Genomic DNA, 19,636 nt, shown 5'->3' on the forward strand with positions numbered 1-19,636 from the left:
ACCATTACTTTGGCCTCACATAAAATGATGATACTCCAGAATAGAGCAGCACTAGATTACATTCTTGCTTCACAAGGTGGTGCTTGCACAGTTATTAGTCCTGAATTTTGCACAGGTCTATCTGATCCAACCAAGGATTTAGATAAACTACGGAAAGATATTAGCATCATATCTATAAAACTTCATAATATGACAATGGAAAATTCCTTATGGTTTGGAGGCCTTTTTGGTCAATCATGGTCATGGATTAAAGAAACCGCTGTTTTTGTCAGTTACCTTCTATTAATTTTACTTTTAGGCTATGTATGCTGTCAGGTATTTATATGTTGCATACGACAGACAGCTAAACCACATTATATAAATTTGTCAACTGTCAAGGTTAAAACTGTAAGGATGTGCCGGATGCGGAGTAGAATCCATAATGCAGATCTTTATTAACTTCCAAATCAGCAGGCAAAAATCGGAAATGATACGTAATAGCCAAAAGGGTCAAAAACCGGGAAATCAAACACACTCGGAATAAACAGAAACCAAAACCGCAAAACCATAACTCATAAACACTAGAACAGGCACAGGTCATACACAAGAGATACTAGAATTCAACAATATATATTGTCGAGGATCGCGTTACGACGCACCATAGGAATGGAATTCCGACGTAAGTCAAGGACCTACTGTATATATATATGAATATGAATATATGAATAATTGCACCAAGGGGTAGCATATATAGGGAGAAAAGCAGTGGGCCTAAAACAGAACCTTGTGGAACACCGAACATAATCTTGGTATGCATAGAGAAGTCACCATCTAGATCTACAAACTGATGTCGGTCAGTCAAATAAGACCTGAGCCAGGAGAGGGCTGTTCCTTTAACACCAACAACATGTTCTAGCCTATCAAGTAGAATAGTGTGGTCAATGGTGTCAAAAGCTGCACTAAGACCCAGTAGCACCAGTAAGGAGACACAACCCTGATCAGAAGCTAGTAACAGGTCATTTACCACTTTAACCAGTGCTATATCTGTGCTATGATGAGGTCTAAATCCTGACTGATACATTTCATAAATGTTATTTCTATGTAAGTATGAACATAACTGCTGTGCTACAGCTTTTTTCTAGGATCTTGGAGATAAAGGGCAGGTTTGATATTGTTCTATAGTTAGACAGCTGACGGGTCGAGATCCGGTTTTTTAATCAAGGGTTTGATAACTGCTAGCTTAAAAGATTTAGGCACATAGCCAGTGCTTTGGGAAGAATTAATGATTTTTAGAAGGGGTTCGGTAGCTACTGGTAGTATCTGTTTAAGGAAAGACGTGGGTAAAGGATCAAGGATGCAGGTAGAAAGTTTTGAAGAAGAAATTAGCGAAATTAGATCAGGCTCTTAAAGTGGAGTGAAGCATTCTAAGCTCTGATCAGAAATAGCTATATCATCTAAAGAATTATCTAACAAATAATTTGGTTTTAAATTAATAGTCTGAATTTTTTGCCTGATATTGTCAGTTTTTTCATTGAAAAAATTCATGAAGTCATTGCTGCTAAATATAGATGGTATGCACTTTTCTACAGTGGTTTTACTCCTAGTTAGTTTTGCTACAGTACTAAATAAAAATTTAGGATTGTTAGGGCAGAAAGATACGCTGATCTAGCAGTACTAAGAGAATTTTTGTGTCTCAGAATTCTTTCCTTCCACGCTAACTGAAATACTGCTAATTTAGTTTGACGCCATTTACGTTCTAGTTTCCTAACTGATTGTTTTAAAGCTCGTGTGTCATCGCTGTACCAGGATGCTAGTTTCTTCTCTTTAATTATTTTCCATTTAAGTGGAGCTACAGTGTCTAGGGTGTTCTGAAACATTGACTCCAAGTAATCAGTCGCCTGGTCAAGTTCTATGGGGTCAGACGGCGAAACAATCATGCATGATAATTCTGGGAGACTATTGGTAAATCTCTCTGCAGTAGCAGACGAAAATGTACGCTTCATACGGTAATGTGGCAAATCGAGCATCTTGTGTCTAAGACGCATTTTAAATGAAACAAGATAGTGATCTGAGATAGCTTCCGACTGTGGAAGAGTGACTATGTTTTCTATATTTAATCTGAATGTAAAAATGAGATCCAGAGTGTGACCTCCATTATGAGTGGGTCCTATTACATTTTGATTAACACCTAATGAATCTAAGATGGATACAACTGCTGCTCTCAGAGGGTCTTCTGGCTTATCAAAATGAATGTTGAAGTCTCCTACTATTAATGCTTTGTCTAAAGAAACAACAAGGTTTGAAGTAAAATCTCCAAATTCACTGAGGAATTCAGAATATGGCCCTGGGGGTCTGTAAACAACAATTAGTGGAATTGACTCTGTGAACTTATTATTTGTAGTTGCATACATTAGGTTAGTATAAAGAACTTCAAATGTGTTGAATTGATGTCTGGGTTTTTGTGTGGCGTCTAGCTTATTATCATGAATAACTGTGACACCTCCTCCCCTGCCTGTTAGACGCGGTTGATGTATATAGCTATATAGCTGTTTCTGTTAAACACAAAACACTAAACTCCTGATCAGTAATCAGTTCATTAATAATAAGTGCTTTAGTTGACAGAGATCTTATATTTAACAGTCCTAGATTCAGATCAAAGGAGCTGGCTGTGCATTCACTATGATCTAGTTTTATGTTAATCAGGTTACTAAAACAAATTTTCTGATTTCTGTTAAAACATTTTTGTTTGGCTCGGGGAATAGACACAGTCTCAATGTTATGAACCCTGAGTGACGACTCATTGCAGCCAGCAGACAGTCAGATTAGCCTGCTTGTCTGCTCCCTGGCCCTGGATTGTCACTGATTAACTAGATCTGCTCTAAGACTATGTGCTATGCTGCAAGAAATGAGGGCAGCACCCTCCCGAGTGGGATGGACACCGTCCCATCCTAACAGGCCAGCCTTTCCCTCAAAAGAGCTCCAATTATCTATGAAGCCCACATTGTTTTCGGAGAACCACCTGGACATCCAGCAGTTCAGCGACCATAACCTGCTGTAAGCTACACCGCCATGCCACATTGAGATGGGGCCAGAGCATACTACAGCATCAGACATCGCCTTTGTTAATTTACACACCTCTACATTACTCTTAGTAACCTCAGACTGACAAAGGCGTATATCATTAGCTCCTACATGGAAGACCGTGCTTGCCTAGGACCCTAAGATTACCTGCTATGTCCGAGTTGGGGGGTTAGTTGGGGGTGAGTTGGTAACTCCACATAAGGCATCCAGACTTCCTCCTACAGATACTACACTGCTCTCACTATCACTAATCCTCTCTAGTGTCTGGATGCGCACCTCAAAAGCTAATATCTTCTCCGTCAGAGAGCTAACTAGCGTACACTTATCACAGGTAAAATTAACACTAACGACGGAGGAAGAATTGCTAAACATCCTGCAGCTCACACACTGTACAAGCTGAAAGTTATTCATACTGTATGATTATGTACCTTTGAGTGAATTTATCCTGGATAATTAAGAGATCCAGAGAGGGTTTTCCTCCGACTGCTGTATGAAAACCAGAAAAAAAGGCTTCTCCCAAGAGAAAACAAAAGAACAATTAACTGCGATATGCAAGTAAAGATTTAGAAAACAAAACCTGACAGCGTAAAATATTCAGCAAGAGTGGTAAGGCAACAACATCCAAACATACCAGTTCACCAAACACTCTGGCTATGAACCCCCCAGATCTACTCATTTACCTAAGAAAAACTATCTATAAAATGCTTGACTAAACAAATGTGTTTTCAGCCAGAACATAAACACTGGGGTTAAGTCTGAGTCACGAACACTAATTGAAAGGCTGTGTTCAATTTGAATTGATGTGTTCATATCTTCTGTTTCTAGAACTATAGCTGCATTCTGGACTTAATAGAGCTTGCGTATCCAGACTGTAAGGCATTAAATTAATCCTAACTAGTGGTAGGAAAAGCATGAACTAGAATTTCTGCATCATGTAGTGATACTATCTACATGAGTTTTAGATAAAAGACTGTAGTCAATAATCACACCAAGGTCTTTTACTGCTGCACATGAAGAAACAGAAAGACCATCCTGAGTTACTCTTTAATCCAAAAGCTTATTTCTGGCTGCATGTGGTCCTATTACAAGCAGTTCTGTCTTGTTAGAATAAAAAAGGAGGAAGTTTCCAGTGTGCATCCACTGTGCATGCTTTACACATTCTTAAATCATATTAAGCTTATCATCTGGCTTAGCTGAAACACATAACTGTGCGTCATCAGCATAAGAGTAGAAGCTAATACCATGTTTATGAATAATTGTACCAAGGAGAAAAGCAGTGGGCTTAAAACAGAACCTTGTAAACTTAACCTTAGTATGCATAGAGAAGTCACCATTTATATCTACAAATTGATGACAAATCAATTCAAATTGATCAATACCAATTGATCAGACAAATAAGACCTGAGCCAGGAGAGGTCTGTTTCCTTAACACCAATATGTTGTAGCCTATTAAGTAGTACTGTATGATTAATGGTATCAAAAGCTGCACTAAGATTAAGCAACACCAGCAAAGAGGCCAGTAACAGGTCATTTACCACTTTAACCAGCGCTGTCTCTGTGCTATGATGAGTATTGTATTGGCCTATATTTGGACAGCTGATAGGGGCTGAGGTCAGGTTTTTTAATCAAGATGTTGATAATGATTTATGTACATATCCAGTGCTAATGGAAAAAATGATTAGAAGAGTTGATTTATAGACTATAGAGTTCATTATAGAATTCAATATAGAATTGATTACAACATCTTTTGGTATTATCTGTTTATAGAGACATGTAGGTAAGTGATCTAGTATGCAGGTTAATGATTTTGAAGATGAAATTAGTGAAATGAAATCAGTCTCTTGAAGAAAACAGTAACAAGATTATATACAGTATTAGCTTTCAAATTTTTAAACAAATCGTCTGAATTTTCTGCCTGATCTCAATTTTGCTACTGAAATTATCCATGAAGTCATTGCTGCTGCATATTTATAGTGGACAATTCTACAGTGGTTTTACTCCTAGTTAAAAATAGTTAATAATAATTCTGACAGAATGCATACTGTATATCATGTCTAAGACACATTTTAAACAACAAGAGATAATGATCTGTGATAGCTCTGAGATGGTGGAAATGTGACTATATTTTCTGTATTTAATCTGAATGTTAAACTAAGATCAAAATAAGAGTGTGATCCCCATTATGAGTGGGTCAAAGTCAAGTCAAAGTCAAAGAAGCTTTATTGTCACTTCAACCATATATAGCTGATGCAGTACACAGTGAAATGAAACAACGTTCCTCCTAGGCCAAAGATGCTACACATAACACAGACAAAGTACAGTGATGCAGACAAACATAGAGATAAACATAGAGATAAAACTAAACTATACTTAAGGTGCAATGTTTAAACTAGACATACAACAGAAGTGCACAATGACAAGACAAGACAGTGCAGACAAACATAATATAGACCAACTTTGTGCAAAAGAACAGTATAGACAGTGAGTGCAAATATTAAAGTGACACATGTAAACAGGATCACAGGATCAATATAAAAATGTAAAGTGAAATGTAAAGTGACATGTGCGTGCAAACAGGATAATTAGTGTGTGTGTGTGTGTGTGTGTATGCGTGTGTCTGTCTGTGTCCAGCACAGTTCAGTTCAGTTCTCGTTTGGGACACAGTACTCAGTACTCAGTACTCGGTCCTACTTTGCCCTGATTAATCCTTACTGAATCTAGGATGAATACAACTGCTGTTCTTCTCACTTCATCTGAATTCAAGATTAATATTTAAGTCTCCCATATTTAATGCTTTGTCTGAAGAAACAACTAGGTTTCAAATGAAATCTGCAAATTTACATGGGAATTTATGCCCTGCGGGTCTGAAAATACCTATTATTGGAATCGACTTGGTAGACTTATTTGTGGCTGCAGGTGTTAAGTTAGTATAAAGAACTTTAAATGTGTTAAATTTATGTCTTGGTTTTTTTTTTTGTTTGTTTGTTTTGTGCTGCCTTTCTTACACTATATTGCCATTATTTTTCTATTACTTTATTTGCTATCTTTATTGCTATGGACTATATACTAATGTTAATTTTGAGCACCTCTACAGCCACTCTAGTTGAATTTTGAGTTTGCCTGAATTTTTGTTTTAGTTTTGTCATCTATTTGCCATACAATCTAAAGGAGAAGTTCTTTCCTTTGTACCTTATGGTCCATAAAGCCACTACAAGTCCAAAAGCTGTTACAAGAGATCTTATATTTATCAGTTCTAACTTCAGATCAAAGGTGTTTGCTTAAAAACTTATGCTTCTCTGTGAAGCAAATTTTGGTGGAACACTTGATTTTTCAGACGATTTGTACAGAAACTGACTGATGAAACAATATAACTCCTCCAGAGAAAAATACTTCTTTATAGGAATATTGAGACATTGTGCAAGTTCAAATGGTACAATTCCTTTAAGCATATTATGCAAAAATATCTCGAGGGAAACCAAAGAATAACTAAGTATATCGAAGATGGCACACTGCCATTTTACACCAAAACAATGGGTTTAGGAAGGGTCATTCAGTGCCACTTCATATCCCTTTACATAATCTGCCTTACAAAGTACAGCAAGGAAGATATGAGTATAGATCTCAGAGTAGCAGGGATATCCCCCAAACCCAAAAGTGTGCTTCTTGTGTGATGTTCCCAGTGGGTTACACACTTCAAAATAATTAAAATAAAATGTAACTGACAATTTAAAATCCTCACATTGTCTTAATAGTGTGAAACATCATGAAATGACAGTTACCCCGCTGAAATTTGGAATATGTTACCTTGGGTATTTTTCGTTCACAAATTCAATTCAAAGAGTACCTCTTAAATTGTGACATATTGAAATGGGGTTTTTTTTGCTCTTTGAACATATTCAACCGGTTCTATGATAAGTTCCTTGAACTAAGTTATTTTTCTTTAGGATGTGCTAAAATGTCCATTTACTGCTAAAGTTGAACTTACAGGGTTTAACTGGCAAAAATTTGTCACAATTTCTGAGACTACAGTATCATCAATATAGAATCAATATTTTTTCATAACGTCTGTAATTACTTCATTAATAACTAGGCCTGAAACAGTGATGAATTCAAGCTCTTCTATAATTTAATTAAAAAAACATAGAATATGCACAAACTTTGTTAGCTAATTATTATCCAATAGATATTTATATAATTAGAGAATTGTTTAAGGACCATACCAAATGCTAGTCACAAAGTGAAGGGTGAAGAAGTGCAGAGAGGCATAGTTGCTTAGTACAGTGTGGTGGTCTTCTGACAAGAGAAGATCCCCTTCAGCACCTGGGTGAAAGTTGTGCATTGAGTGTTTACTGGTTGTTTGCTGGTGGTGAGGCTGGTGCCACTGTCACAGTTCCAAGCCTACTGCAGAGCCCAGCACGCTGTAACAAACACGTCCATCCATTAGTAAATGCATTAACCATCACATCTGTTTCTGATTATGTCTTTTGTTTATCAGTGTTGCATACAGATAACACAGAATACTACACTTTGATTCTGTTGGTCTCAGTAAAGTTTAAAGAGCTTTGTTACCTCAAGTGAGGCAGCTGAAGCATGATTATATTGACACAGGCCAAAAATTATTCATTTCCATTGGAAATCAAGGCTTTAAAGACTGTGCAGTCTGATGAAGTTACAAAGCTGTTGATTAAGGACTGCAGTTTTACTAGCCACCATTCTACTCTAAGTGTGTAAATTGTTTCATCAGTTTGTTGTTCCCATGAGAAAAGATGGGGAGTTCTCTACACATGTATGATTACTCAATGTCTACATCTAGACCTGTTGGAGTAATTAGATACTGATGCATTCCTGCTCTCTCTGTGTCGCTTCATAGTTTGATGAGACAGGCCCATGGAACTGCTCTGTGATATTGGCACCAACTTTTATAACTACTAGAGACCTTAAATGTCATGGCATCAAATGTTCAGGAGCTGCTGCGGAGCAAAAGATTTGCTTCCACCATAACCCACTGAGTGCTCTGCATTTCAGGAGAACATCCTATGAGAGCAGATGATTCCAGAGCCAGTACTGTAAACCCTGGTAGTGGAAGTTGCAGAATGCCAACCCATCTTTGGCTGTGTATCCTCCGATGACACAGACTTGGACCCAGTGATTCTTTATGGGTCATAGTAATGCCTTCCTAACACAAGTTTATATGACTAACAACCTGCTCTGAAGCCGAAAATGGAGACACAGGGAAGTGTTAGCCGATAATGTCTGTACTGCCTTCATCTGCCATTACCTCACAAGCTTACAGGAACATCATAATGGAGGATGGATGACAAGGAACTTACTGTCGGCCAAGTAATTCTTTTTGTTAATCCACAACCCCCATGTACAGTACCTATAGGAACAGTGACTGAGATGTTGACTGATGGTGATGGTAATTTTACATTTTTAGTTCTAGGACAGGGCTAGTTGACGAACTTTCAGTGAGAGACAATGCATGAAAAAGATTTTTGCTAATACTTTATGCTGACCTTCAGATAACGCCATAGAACTGTATCAATGTGGCACTAAGTATAATCATGGGTCATGATAACGATGACATTTGGGATTTTTAGAGCAAAATTCAACTGTCTTAGTCACTTACTTGTGTCACCAGAAAGGGTTAGAGTTGTGCCATCTTGCCCAATGTAGCCACTATCAGAAAGGAGCAGGTGCCACCACCACATAATCAACTTTGCCATCACCACACAGTTTCACTTGCATGTCAAATAGGTCTCAAATTGTTTATTTGTTTTTATTTAGAGAGAGAGGGCTGTGTAATATTCATACTCTTGAGACTAAAATGTTGCATGATAAAAGTTATTATAAACTGATAAGATAAATTTATTAAGATAAACTGTCTAATGTTTTTTTTTGGATGACTAAGTATTTGGGTGTTTTTTATAAAGTGCCCTGATATTCTGTTTTCACCTAATATCATTCACAAATGACACCTAATATCTTTCACAAATATAATTTTTACAAGTTCTCTGTGGAATAATCAAAAAAAAGTGCATGAGTAACTACAAACACTGGACTGACTATAATTTATGTAAAGCATTTACTTTTACTTCTGCAACATTCAAAGTATCTTCATTTCTTGCTTCTCCCTGATAAGTAACAGTAAGACAAAATAAATAAAGCCGAACTATTATAAGGCAGGTTATGTTCAACCACTGCGTTCTGGCTGTTGCGTACTGACCAACGGTGGGTGCATGCATTCTGGCTCCAACAAGGTCACTAGATTTCCTTCAACTGCAGAACATGCAGACAGCCAAATTTATTTTATTTTATTTTATTTGTATAACAATAGACATTGTTGCAAAAAAGCTTTACATTGATGTAAAAATCCTTATTATTATAAAATATAAAAATGTTTAAAGTTATATTTATCCCTAATGAGCAAGCCACCATGGCAAGGGAAAACACCCTGAAATGATATTAGGAAGACACCTTGAGATTAACCAGACTCAAAAGTGTCACCAGATGCTGCAATAACTGATGCTGCTATAACTGTACACTATATAATCCAGTGCAATTGTGTAACCAGAAGCGTATGCTCATCAGCATAATTTCTAAATTCATTATAGTTTTAAAATGAATTACTTTCTACAAAAGCCATCAAATGTTCACCTACAAAACCAACCACAGCAAAAGCAATTCCAAGCCACCTCCATGGTCTCCAAGTGGCAGCAGCAGTGAGTGTCCTCCAAGTAACGAGATGCAAACTAAAAGTAGGGCATCAGAATGGATTCATCAGGTAATGGTCAGGATCATGGGTATTTCAGTAGTAGCATGTGTAGTTTGACAAAGATATGCACAGATAGAGTATTAGGAATGCTTGTGAGCACATAATGGTTAAGGACAATGTACATTGTGTACAGAGTATAAGCAGGGACTCTGGCAGGACTGACCTAAGGGAGAGCCAGAAGTTAACACAGACATGAGGGCATCGTGGAACATAAAGCAGCCATCCAGTCCATTGTCATCAAACCTCAGTGAACATCAGAATCAGAATCAGAAAAAGTTTTATTGCCAGGTACAGCAAAGGGTCAGCAAGGAGCACTTTACAGTACTAGGAATTTGTCTTGGTGTCAGGTGCAAACATATACGCAGGTAAATAATTTAAATAAATACTGTATAAGGTGACTTGTATGAAAATTAGTGCAATAGAAAAATGTAAAAAGTGAAAGTAACTGTAACATATATACAGATATGAGGTATGTACACAATGTAGAAGGAGATAAGTATTGTGTACAAAAGTGTGAGTTTGAATGAACAGTAGTGCAATTGGGAATGTGGAAGTGAGTGTCCGGGTTGGGGGGGTCATCTGGGGGTAAGTGAGGCACTGTTCAGCAGGCTGACTGCAGTGGGGAAGAAACATGTGAGAGTAGGGGAGTCAGAATTAAGTAGGAGGATGTTAATAAGCATCAATTATCTACTGTCCTTTACATAGTCTTCAACTTTAAGCTGGTGCCTCTTATCTGATTTTGAAAATAAAGGAATTTGACGAGCCAATAACGGGATAATTAATAAGGGGAATTTAAAAAAGCTGAAAACAGAAAATAATAGGAATTTTAAAAAGCCAAAACCTTAACATAATGGAGCATGTTTAGGCACAAAACTTGTATCTGCAAGTACTGTATCTGCCTATATTTTTCAGCACACCATTAATCCTGACCAAATATCCAACTCAATTTGCAGAAATGCAGCCATACTTGCAAAGAGCCTCTACCATGCTTCACTGTTGCCTGTAGATACTCATTATTGTATGGCTCTACAGTCCTTCAGCAAACAACCTGCCTCAAGCTAAATCCAAATTTTTCAAATTTTAACTCATTAGTCCAGGTTTGGCCTTGTTTCCAGGTTGGAGGTATGTGTTTTAGGCCGCAATTCTTCCACGAAGACCACTTCTGGCCATTAGGTATGCCTGGGTCTCACTGGTTTCTGCCAGTTCTTTGCTGATGGCACTGCTGGACATCTTTCATCTGGACGTAACTGTGTCTTTATCAGGGTTGCAAAATTCCATGAATTTTCAAGGCTGGAAAGTTTCCATGGGAATTAACAGGAATTAATGGCAATATTCTGGGAATTTGCAAATTTGCAGGTCAGACTATAACAGGGAACTTAAATGTAGTTGAAAAAATATCTTGCAGCATAATCTTGGTTAAAACAATCAGATTTAATGCAATTTCAGTTGAATTTCTACCCTGTATATTCCTCAATCATGAGCACACAGCACTGCACAGCTATTGAGGCAACACCTCCTCATGCATTGTGCATTCCTCCATAACATGCACTAATAATTTATTAAAACCTGCACACAAAATAATTTCAAAATATGTCCATCTTGGTATGTAGTTACGTAAATTACATAAATATTACATAAATTTGTATTTAAAACTTTCTTGTGCTGTGTGTAAGATATTGTTTTAGCAAGCATGCTGATTGAGAAGTACTTATTCAATTAGCCTATTTCTATTCATTTGCATCAATTGTAAAATGTTTACCATTCCAGCGTATTCCAATTGTTTAGCTATATCTTTGCATTGCATAAGTGTTTTTACAACCTTTTTTCTAATCTTATTCTGCAGAACAATGCCATGCACACCATCTCATGTGTGGATCCATTTCACCTCAGCCAATGTGGAAGGAAAGGCTGTGTATACCTATGTCAAGAATGCCACAAAAATGCAGGAGCATATAGCCAAGTGCCCAAAGTTTTCACAGAGCTCAAAACAAGCAACCCCAGACAAGAGTTCATCTGCTTCCATTCGATGTGAAAATTATTCTGATTCAGACACACTCTCGGCAGCACCGAATCACCAGATTTTTTGACTGGATGAACGTAGCCAGAGAAATGCTGATGAATGTTTTGCCCGGGCAATGTATGCAACTGGCTCACCCCTAATTCTCACAGCCAGTGTCTATTGAAAGAGATTCCTGAATGTTCTTTGTTCTGCCTACACACTTCCCTCCAGGCATGCTTTATCTACTTATTTGCTGGATAGAGAGTTCAACAGTGCAAGCAAAGTTCAAGCAAGCCATTGACAAAGCAGACTGCATTTCCATCATGTCTGATGGGTGGTCGAATGTCCGGGGACAAGGAATTATCAACTACATTGTCACCACCCCTAAACCAGTATTCTATAAAAGTACAGACAGAAAGGACAACAGACACACACACCTCTACATTGCTGATGAGCTGAAAGCAGTCATCAATGACCTTGGACCTGAGAAGGTTTTTGCACTTGTAACTGACATTGCTGCAAACATGAAGGTTGCTTGGGCACACATGTAGGAGACCTACCTTCACATAACAACAATTGGCTGTGTGTCTTCTCCTTAAGGACATCAAGGCTCTGAATACAATGAACACACTGTACAAGACAGCAAAAGATGTAGTGAAATATGTGAAGGGCAAACAGGTAGCAATCTACCTCTACAAGCAAAAAGAAAAAAACAAGAACACCACACTGAAGCTCCCCGGCATCACTCGATGAGGTGGGGTTGTCTGCTAGAGGGAAAGGATAGAGGGAAAAAGATATCCATATCCCAGACTGCAGCCACTGAAAGTGTCATCAAGAGAATCCTGTTGGATGATGTGTTCTGGGAAAGAGTGACTAGCAGCCTGAGTATCCTCAAACCAATAGCAGCAGCTATTGCCAAGATAGAAGGTGATACTGCCATCTTGTCACCTTCCTGCTGCTGCAAGCATAGGAAACTGCAGTGGTCAAATCAATGGAGAAGCGCCAACAGTTCTGCATAAAACCAATACATGCAGAAGCGTACATGCTGGACCCAAAGTATAAGAAAAGCATACTCTCTGTTGAAGAGATCAGGAGTGCTTACACTGTTATTACTGGCATGTCTCACCATCTGGGTCTTGATAAAGGCAAAGTTCTCAGCAGTTTAGCAAAGTACTGTACCAAGCAAGGAAATGAGCGAGTCACAGATGAGTCGCCGACACCCGTGAAATTTTTGACATGCTAAATATCTGGACCTGTCAGTGACTCAAAATCTTGCAGTGTGAAAGGAGTTCTGACTGAAAAATACCTTGGCGATGACATACAGCCAATGAGAGAGTGAGATACAGGGCAGCGGTCAGTTCAGGGAGGAGTTATAGACCACACACACACACTCACCCAACTGTGTGAACTGGACTGTTCAGAGCTTGAACTAAAACAAACACTCAAATACTCAATTCAATATTTATCCATGTCTATAGCACCATCCATATTATAACTGTTTACATGCTGTTTTTTGCACATTAACTCAATTGTTGCTGTTGCTGTTTTTGCACACATTTCAACAAACCACCAACTGCTGCTATTACAGAAGTGTATATATTTACAAGAACCCTCTTTGTTCACAATTCTCTTATTTTTGCACAATGTACTGTATAACATAGTATACAGAATGTATACTGGTCGGGCCGCTATTTTGTGTAACTGTCCTGTAGTGTTTTGTTTTGTATTGTCTGTTTACACTGTCTTTTTGTCTTGCACTGTTTGCGCTAGGTTGCACACAATGCACTTTATGTGGCTAGGACAACTTTTAGTCCTTAGCTCTGTGTTGTTTTATGTAGTATCATGGTCCTGGAGAAATGTTGTTTCATTTCACTGTGTACTGCCTCAGCTATATATGGTTAAAATGACATTAAAATCTTCTTGACTAGACTTGAGATCTCCCTTTCTGTCACATTGTGCTATCTCTTTCTCTCTGGGTCAGAGCTTTCCTGGCTACTCCAAACTTATGGTCAGATATGACAGGTTTCTGATGTCTCTCTTTTTGTACAGACAACATGCCTCATTTATTTTTTGTCATGAACTATAATTATTCCTCGACTTTGTCATTGAGGCTGTAAAAAAATGATTAACCTAATAATTTAAAGATTAACTTAAAGTGACAGTCATCAGTAAATATTTAAAGTCTGTTTACGAAATATATTCATTCATCAGTGTCATCAATGAGCCATAAATTTATAATATTAGGAATTTTAAAATACTAGTCAGTAAGTCTTTGATTGTCAGTCTATTGATTTAACTATAACTATTTCCCACATCCAAGTTCCAAGCTATACTATGCAAGTTTTCAGACAGCTTTCAGAATGGGTATCCGTATTTGAGTGTGCGATTGTCTGATTGTTAAAATTACAGGAGGTAAGGCTGTAACAAGGCTAAAGATGCGGAGTTCTCTTTTGCGGCGTGATTACGTTTAACGTTCAAACAATAGCTAGAATAGCGCAATAAAGGTGTGTGGAAATTTAGCTTTCGTGATTTGTCTGATGCTGCGATTCAAAGATCTGGAAGGTGGCGATAATGCGCTCCAACTCATGGTAGCCAATCTAGCGAAGAAGAGATTCGAGGTCTCAGTGGATCTCTTTCTCAGATAACTTCGTCAGTTCTTGTTAAAATTCAGGTAAAACGCATTCTGTTATTTACTTAAATCTGACTAGTGAAACACTCAAGAAAGCAGCGCATTGTTATTTAGTAGCTAATAATCACAATAGTAAATTACTACAAGCTAAGAGCACTGCTCGCCTTTCAAGCTAGATAGCTACCGGAAGCGTGTTAGCACCCCGTTGCAGCTATCTGAAAATTGTGCTGATATTGTTTTAGGTAGTTCTGTCTTTACTGGCCAATTTTAGAAGTTTACGCAACCGCGCCGTGTACAATTTGTAAGCTCGATAGTACCTAAATATTAGCTAAATACGACTGAAACCTTCTTACCTGTTTATCCAGCTTTGCAAGACCGTTTGCACATACACAGCGTCTTTTTTTAAATTCAATTTTATTTGTATAGCGCTTTGAATAATGCACATTTTTACAAAGCAGCTTTACAGAAATGCATAAATTTAAGATATACATCTTAAATGTATTAAAATATCTCTACATTTATTTTTTAAGCGAACAGTATTTATATTTCCAGTTAATGAGTTCTATTGTTTAATTTTTCGAATTGCATTTTTTTGTTGTTTGTGTAACCAGTAACACATTAATATACCATATAAACAGCACTGTAAACATTATAAATGAAATGAATTAAGCTAAATCTGACTTGATCTGTACACAACAGAATGACAGACAGTTCAGGGCTGCACTTTGTGAGCTCTTATGCTTTTGAGGCCATTCAGAAGGTGGATGTGATGCGACTGGCAGCTCTAAGTGATCAGGAACTGAGGCTTTTGTTGCCGTGTCTGGTGAGGATGGCGCTCTGTGCTCCTGCTGATCAAAGCAATGCTTGGGCCCAGGAAAAGAAGCAAATCTTGCGCCTGCTCTCTGGTGTGGAGGCAGTGAACTCTATAGTGGCACTGCTTTCAGTGGACTTCCATGCTCTGGAACAAGATGCCAGGAAAGAGCAGCAGCTTAGGTACAACAGAGGGGCTCATAATTGTTGGCTTGTCATAGTGTAAACATTTGTTTACAGATGAACAGTTATACTTGGATGACAGCATCAACATGTTACTGGATTTGATTTATTTATAAATGTGTTTAACAATATAATAATATTATGTATGTTCATATTATTATGTTTCATATTTCAGGATTGGTTGCATCATAAAGTAGGTGAGTTGATGTCCTAGCCCAGATTACATATTTTTCATTGTCTAAATACAGGCATAAGGCAGGTGCGGCAAACAGTGAAAGTATCCTCGTCTCTCAGTTACAACATGGTCTAGCCCTGGAGTTTGAACACAGTGACCCTCTTAGGAGACTTAGACTGGTTCTCAGTGAGCTTCTGGCCATCATGAACAAGGTGACTATATATCTTTGTGTCTCTATTTTATGTATCTGTACATGTTTTTTTAAAGCCTATTATATATTTTTGTACAGGTAGCTGACCCCAACAGGGAGTTTTTTCTCAAGTCCTCTGAGCTGTTTGAAAGTCCAGTATACCTGGAGGAGGTTGCAGATGTTTTTTGCATCCTTCAAGCAGGTGATTACAGCTACTAAGTCTGAACTAAGATCTAATGTTTTATAAAGTGATTACAAAAAGTGTTGCTCCCAAGTGTTGTTTAATATGTCTGAGGGTTCTTGTACAGCTAAAATGACATCTTTTCTGACTTTATAGAAACATTCTTGATAGCAAAAAATAGTTTTTGTACTGAATATTCAGCCACCAAATTTATTCTTACAAATATAATACCTTTTCTGTTTAGCAAAAATAAGTGATTGTATTATTCAAACAACAGCACAGCATTAAATACCAATTAGTAGGCCCTGCAAAGTACAAAAGAACAAAACATAGATGTTTGCAAAAGTGTCACATGTTTGCTTTTGCAATGTATAGTAGTTTGTGACAAAAAATATCTGCAATGATTCTGCAGTGTAATTTCAGTAATGTAATTTTTCAAAATACAAGAAAGACACAGTACATAGTTTGGATTAAGAGCAGTAACTAGATTATTTTATTATGTATTATGTAATATTATGCATATGATTGAGAACAAACTGTCACAGTTTTTAAACTGGTTAACATTGATTGTTCCTTAATCTATTATCATTATATCAAAATTTCACATTGTGATATCTCTAGTCCAGGGGTAGGCAAGTTCGGTCCTAGAGAGCCGCAGTCCTGCAGATTTCAGCTCCAACCCTAATCAAACACACCTGAACAAGCTAATCAAGGTCTTCAGGATTACTAAAGCCTAGTTCACACTACAGGATTTTAAGCCCGATTTGCAAAGTAACGAGCTCACCAACAGATCGGGCTGTGATCGTGGGAAAATCAGCGGGTGATCAGCGCTCGGCAATCTTTGTGTGAACTACTCAACAACACATCAAAGAGGCTCGCTGACTCTTGAGTGACGAGAGTTGGTCAGATCGTGTGGTGTGTGACCCCCTCTTGTGGATCATTTACGAAGCATCATGTAGTGTGAACACCACAAGGACAAAAAGACATACAGTGAAGTCATGTAGTCTGAACAGCAAAGCGATCTGCCAACGGTTAAAGTCTTGTAGTGTGACCCGGCCTTACTACAGGCAGGTGAGTTTTTTTTTCAGGGCTGGAGCTGAACTCTGCGGCTCTCTAGGACCGAACTTGCCTACCCCTGCTCTAGTCGCTAGTAACAGTTCCATTGAAAAACAATTCTTTCTGAAAACTATGTAAACTGCTTTTCCCTTGCAGAACTGCCCTCTTTATTGCCTGTCGTAGATGTTGCTGAGGCCTTACTACATGTGCGAAATGGAGTGTGGTTTCTTTGCCTCCTTGTCGCCAATGTCCCAGACAGCTTTAACGAAGGTATTAAATGGAAAACTATTTAAATGCATTATCTGTTTGTATGTAATTCTGTCTACATTCTACAAAATGTGCCTTTGTGCATATGTACCTTTCAGTCACAGTGAACATCAATGATAAAAGTTTCTCACATTTTCTGACATTTATTAGTTTTACTTTAAAACTTTGGGAAAAAGTACAGTTGGTATGATTGTTGGTAAAATAAGAGCCAGTTGAGGTGTTTTAGGAAGAAGTAGGTCTTAACCTGTTGTTTGAAGACAGCCAGTTAGCCTGTTTGGACATCTTGGGGAAGTTCATTTCACCACCTTGGTGGCAGAACAGAAAAGAGTCTTGATGTATACCTACCTCTTAACCTGAGTAATGGTGAGACCAGTTGAGCAGTGCTAGTAGATCGGAAGGAGTGTGGTGCAGTGCGAGGAGTAATAAGAGCTTTGAGGTAAGAGGCTGTTGGTCCTTTCTTGGTGCAGTAGTGGGGTGATGTGGGAGAACTAATTGTGCAGCTACATTTTGGATCATTTGCAGAGTAGAAGTTGCATCCAGACTGACGTAGACCTGCCAGTAGAGAGTTGCAGTAGTCCAGTCAAAATGACAAGAGACTGAAAAAGCACCTGGGCAGCCTGAGTGGACAGAAAAAAACAACGTGAGCGTGTGACATTAGCAGAATGGGAGGTAAAGGACAGTTGATTGTCCATGGTTATCCCAAGGTTGTGAGCAGAGTAGAAAGTTATTAGGAACACCTGCATCACTTATCCTATCTGCATCCAAGCATATGGCCAAATGGGTGAAAGAATGTAGTGTAATGCCGAGATCACACCGCATGATTTTAGCCCTGATTTTCAGTCGGTGACAAGTTTTGCAAAATTGCCAACAAATGCCCAAAATCAATGGCAAATTGAAGCTCATGCACGCGAGTGACAATCATGCAATGTGAATTACCAAATCTGAGCAAGTTGCCGATGGCCATGAAATATTTGGCATGCTAAATATCTGGAGCGGTCAGTGACTCAAAATCCTGCAGTGTGAAAGGAGTTCTGACTGAAAAATACCTTGGCGATCACCTACAGCCAACGAGAGCAAGATACAGGGCAGCGGTCAGTTCGGGGAGGAGTTATAAACCACAATATCAGCAAGCATGGCTTCAGTTGGAGCACAATATTATAGTTTAATAGAGCTTACAGGTTTTTATTAGAAATGTCTTAAAAATGTCTTAAATATAGTTATTTCAGAATAAATAAGCTTTGCAATAGCATCAAACAGAAATAAAGCAGAAATCAGCAGCAGCACATTGCAAAATTTTTCATTTGTTCAATTATGCAGAACGCACAATCCTTGTTCCCTGCACAGACCATTTGGATTGAGAACTTTTTGCGTGGTACCATTTCCAGTCTCGCACGACAACTCTGATCTCACGTCTGATCTTGCATTATTTCCTTATTATTTCTCAAGAGAAACGCAGTTTGCGGACCAGGCAGAGTTGTCGGTGATTCTTCCTTTTGTGATGTCCTGCAGTGTGTAACCTCCTGTCGCAGATCCATCGTGCAATGTGAACACAGCAGCGACTGAATGCTCCCCCATGTAGTCATGCAGTCTGAAAGCAAACGTGACCACTTTCCGACCTCTTATGTACAGTGTGAACTTGGCATTAGTGGCTTATGGCATCACTGCTGTTGTCATTTGGTCTGGTTTTAGTATTTAAGAAACTGCTAATTTTCTGTAATTTTCATATCTCTAGAGTTTACACACAATGGTGTGAAACACAAAAGAACATACAGTCAGTGACACTTATTTGAATATATGCACAGTTATTGATACAATAGGCATAAAAACTTGGTCACATTCAAATTGACTAGGATTGAAATTTAGTTTGATCAATGCACAGTGGTTGCCAATATTAAATTGCAAATGCAAAGTCTGTTTGACATTTCTTTGGCAGTTTTTTAAAGCATATTAGTATTCCTTGTTGAAAAACCATGCTTAGCCTCATGCTCCAACTCAAATGCCAAAAATAACAACCCAGTTTGCATCTGCTTTTTCATTGTCAACATTGTACATATAAGTGTGGCACAGGTAAAAAAGCAATCAGTCAAATTCAAATCCTGATACTACAGGCATCCATGGCCCAAAGGTGAAATGATCTGTGCTCTCTTGGTAGGAGGGGCACTCGTGTGTCTTGCAAATCTAGCCAATTGTGGATGTGCATGAGCTTAGAGTGTGGTTTCTTTCAAGTGCGTTATTCTGTCCTGTGACATAGCAGTTTGCAAAACTTAAGTTGTCTGGCTTCACATGTTTTTGAGAAAGTGTGTGTTAACCT

General features: G+C 38.2%; 1 protein-coding gene across 3 annotated transcripts in view; it reads left to right on the forward strand.

The window, feature by feature from the left end:
* Positions 1–14,356: 14,356 nt before the first annotated feature.
* ints2 (integrator complex subunit 2) overlaps positions 14,357–19,636 on the forward strand; it is a 64,762-nt gene continuing 59,482 nt past the window's right edge. For all 3 annotated transcript variants that reach the window (XR_009206860.1, XM_058411654.1, XM_058411655.1), the window contains exons 1-5: positions 14,357–14,505; positions 15,163–15,456; positions 15,705–15,843; positions 15,921–16,023; positions 17,215–17,328. Coding sequence is in view for 2 of the 3 variants with exons in the window: in XM_058411654.1 (XP_058267637.1) it covers positions 15,164–15,456; positions 15,705–15,843; positions 15,921–16,023; positions 17,215–17,328 (649 nt within the window). In the remaining variant the exon portion in view is untranslated. The remainder of the gene's footprint in view (positions 14,506–15,162; positions 15,457–15,704; positions 15,844–15,920; positions 16,024–17,214; positions 17,329–19,636) is intronic.

The sequence above is a fragment of the Hemibagrus wyckioides genome, linkage group LG16 (assembly GCF_019097595.1).
Source record: "Hemibagrus wyckioides isolate EC202008001 linkage group LG16, SWU_Hwy_1.0, whole genome shotgun sequence".
NCBI classification, from domain to species: Eukaryota; Metazoa; Chordata; class Actinopteri; order Siluriformes; family Bagridae; genus Hemibagrus; species Hemibagrus wyckioides.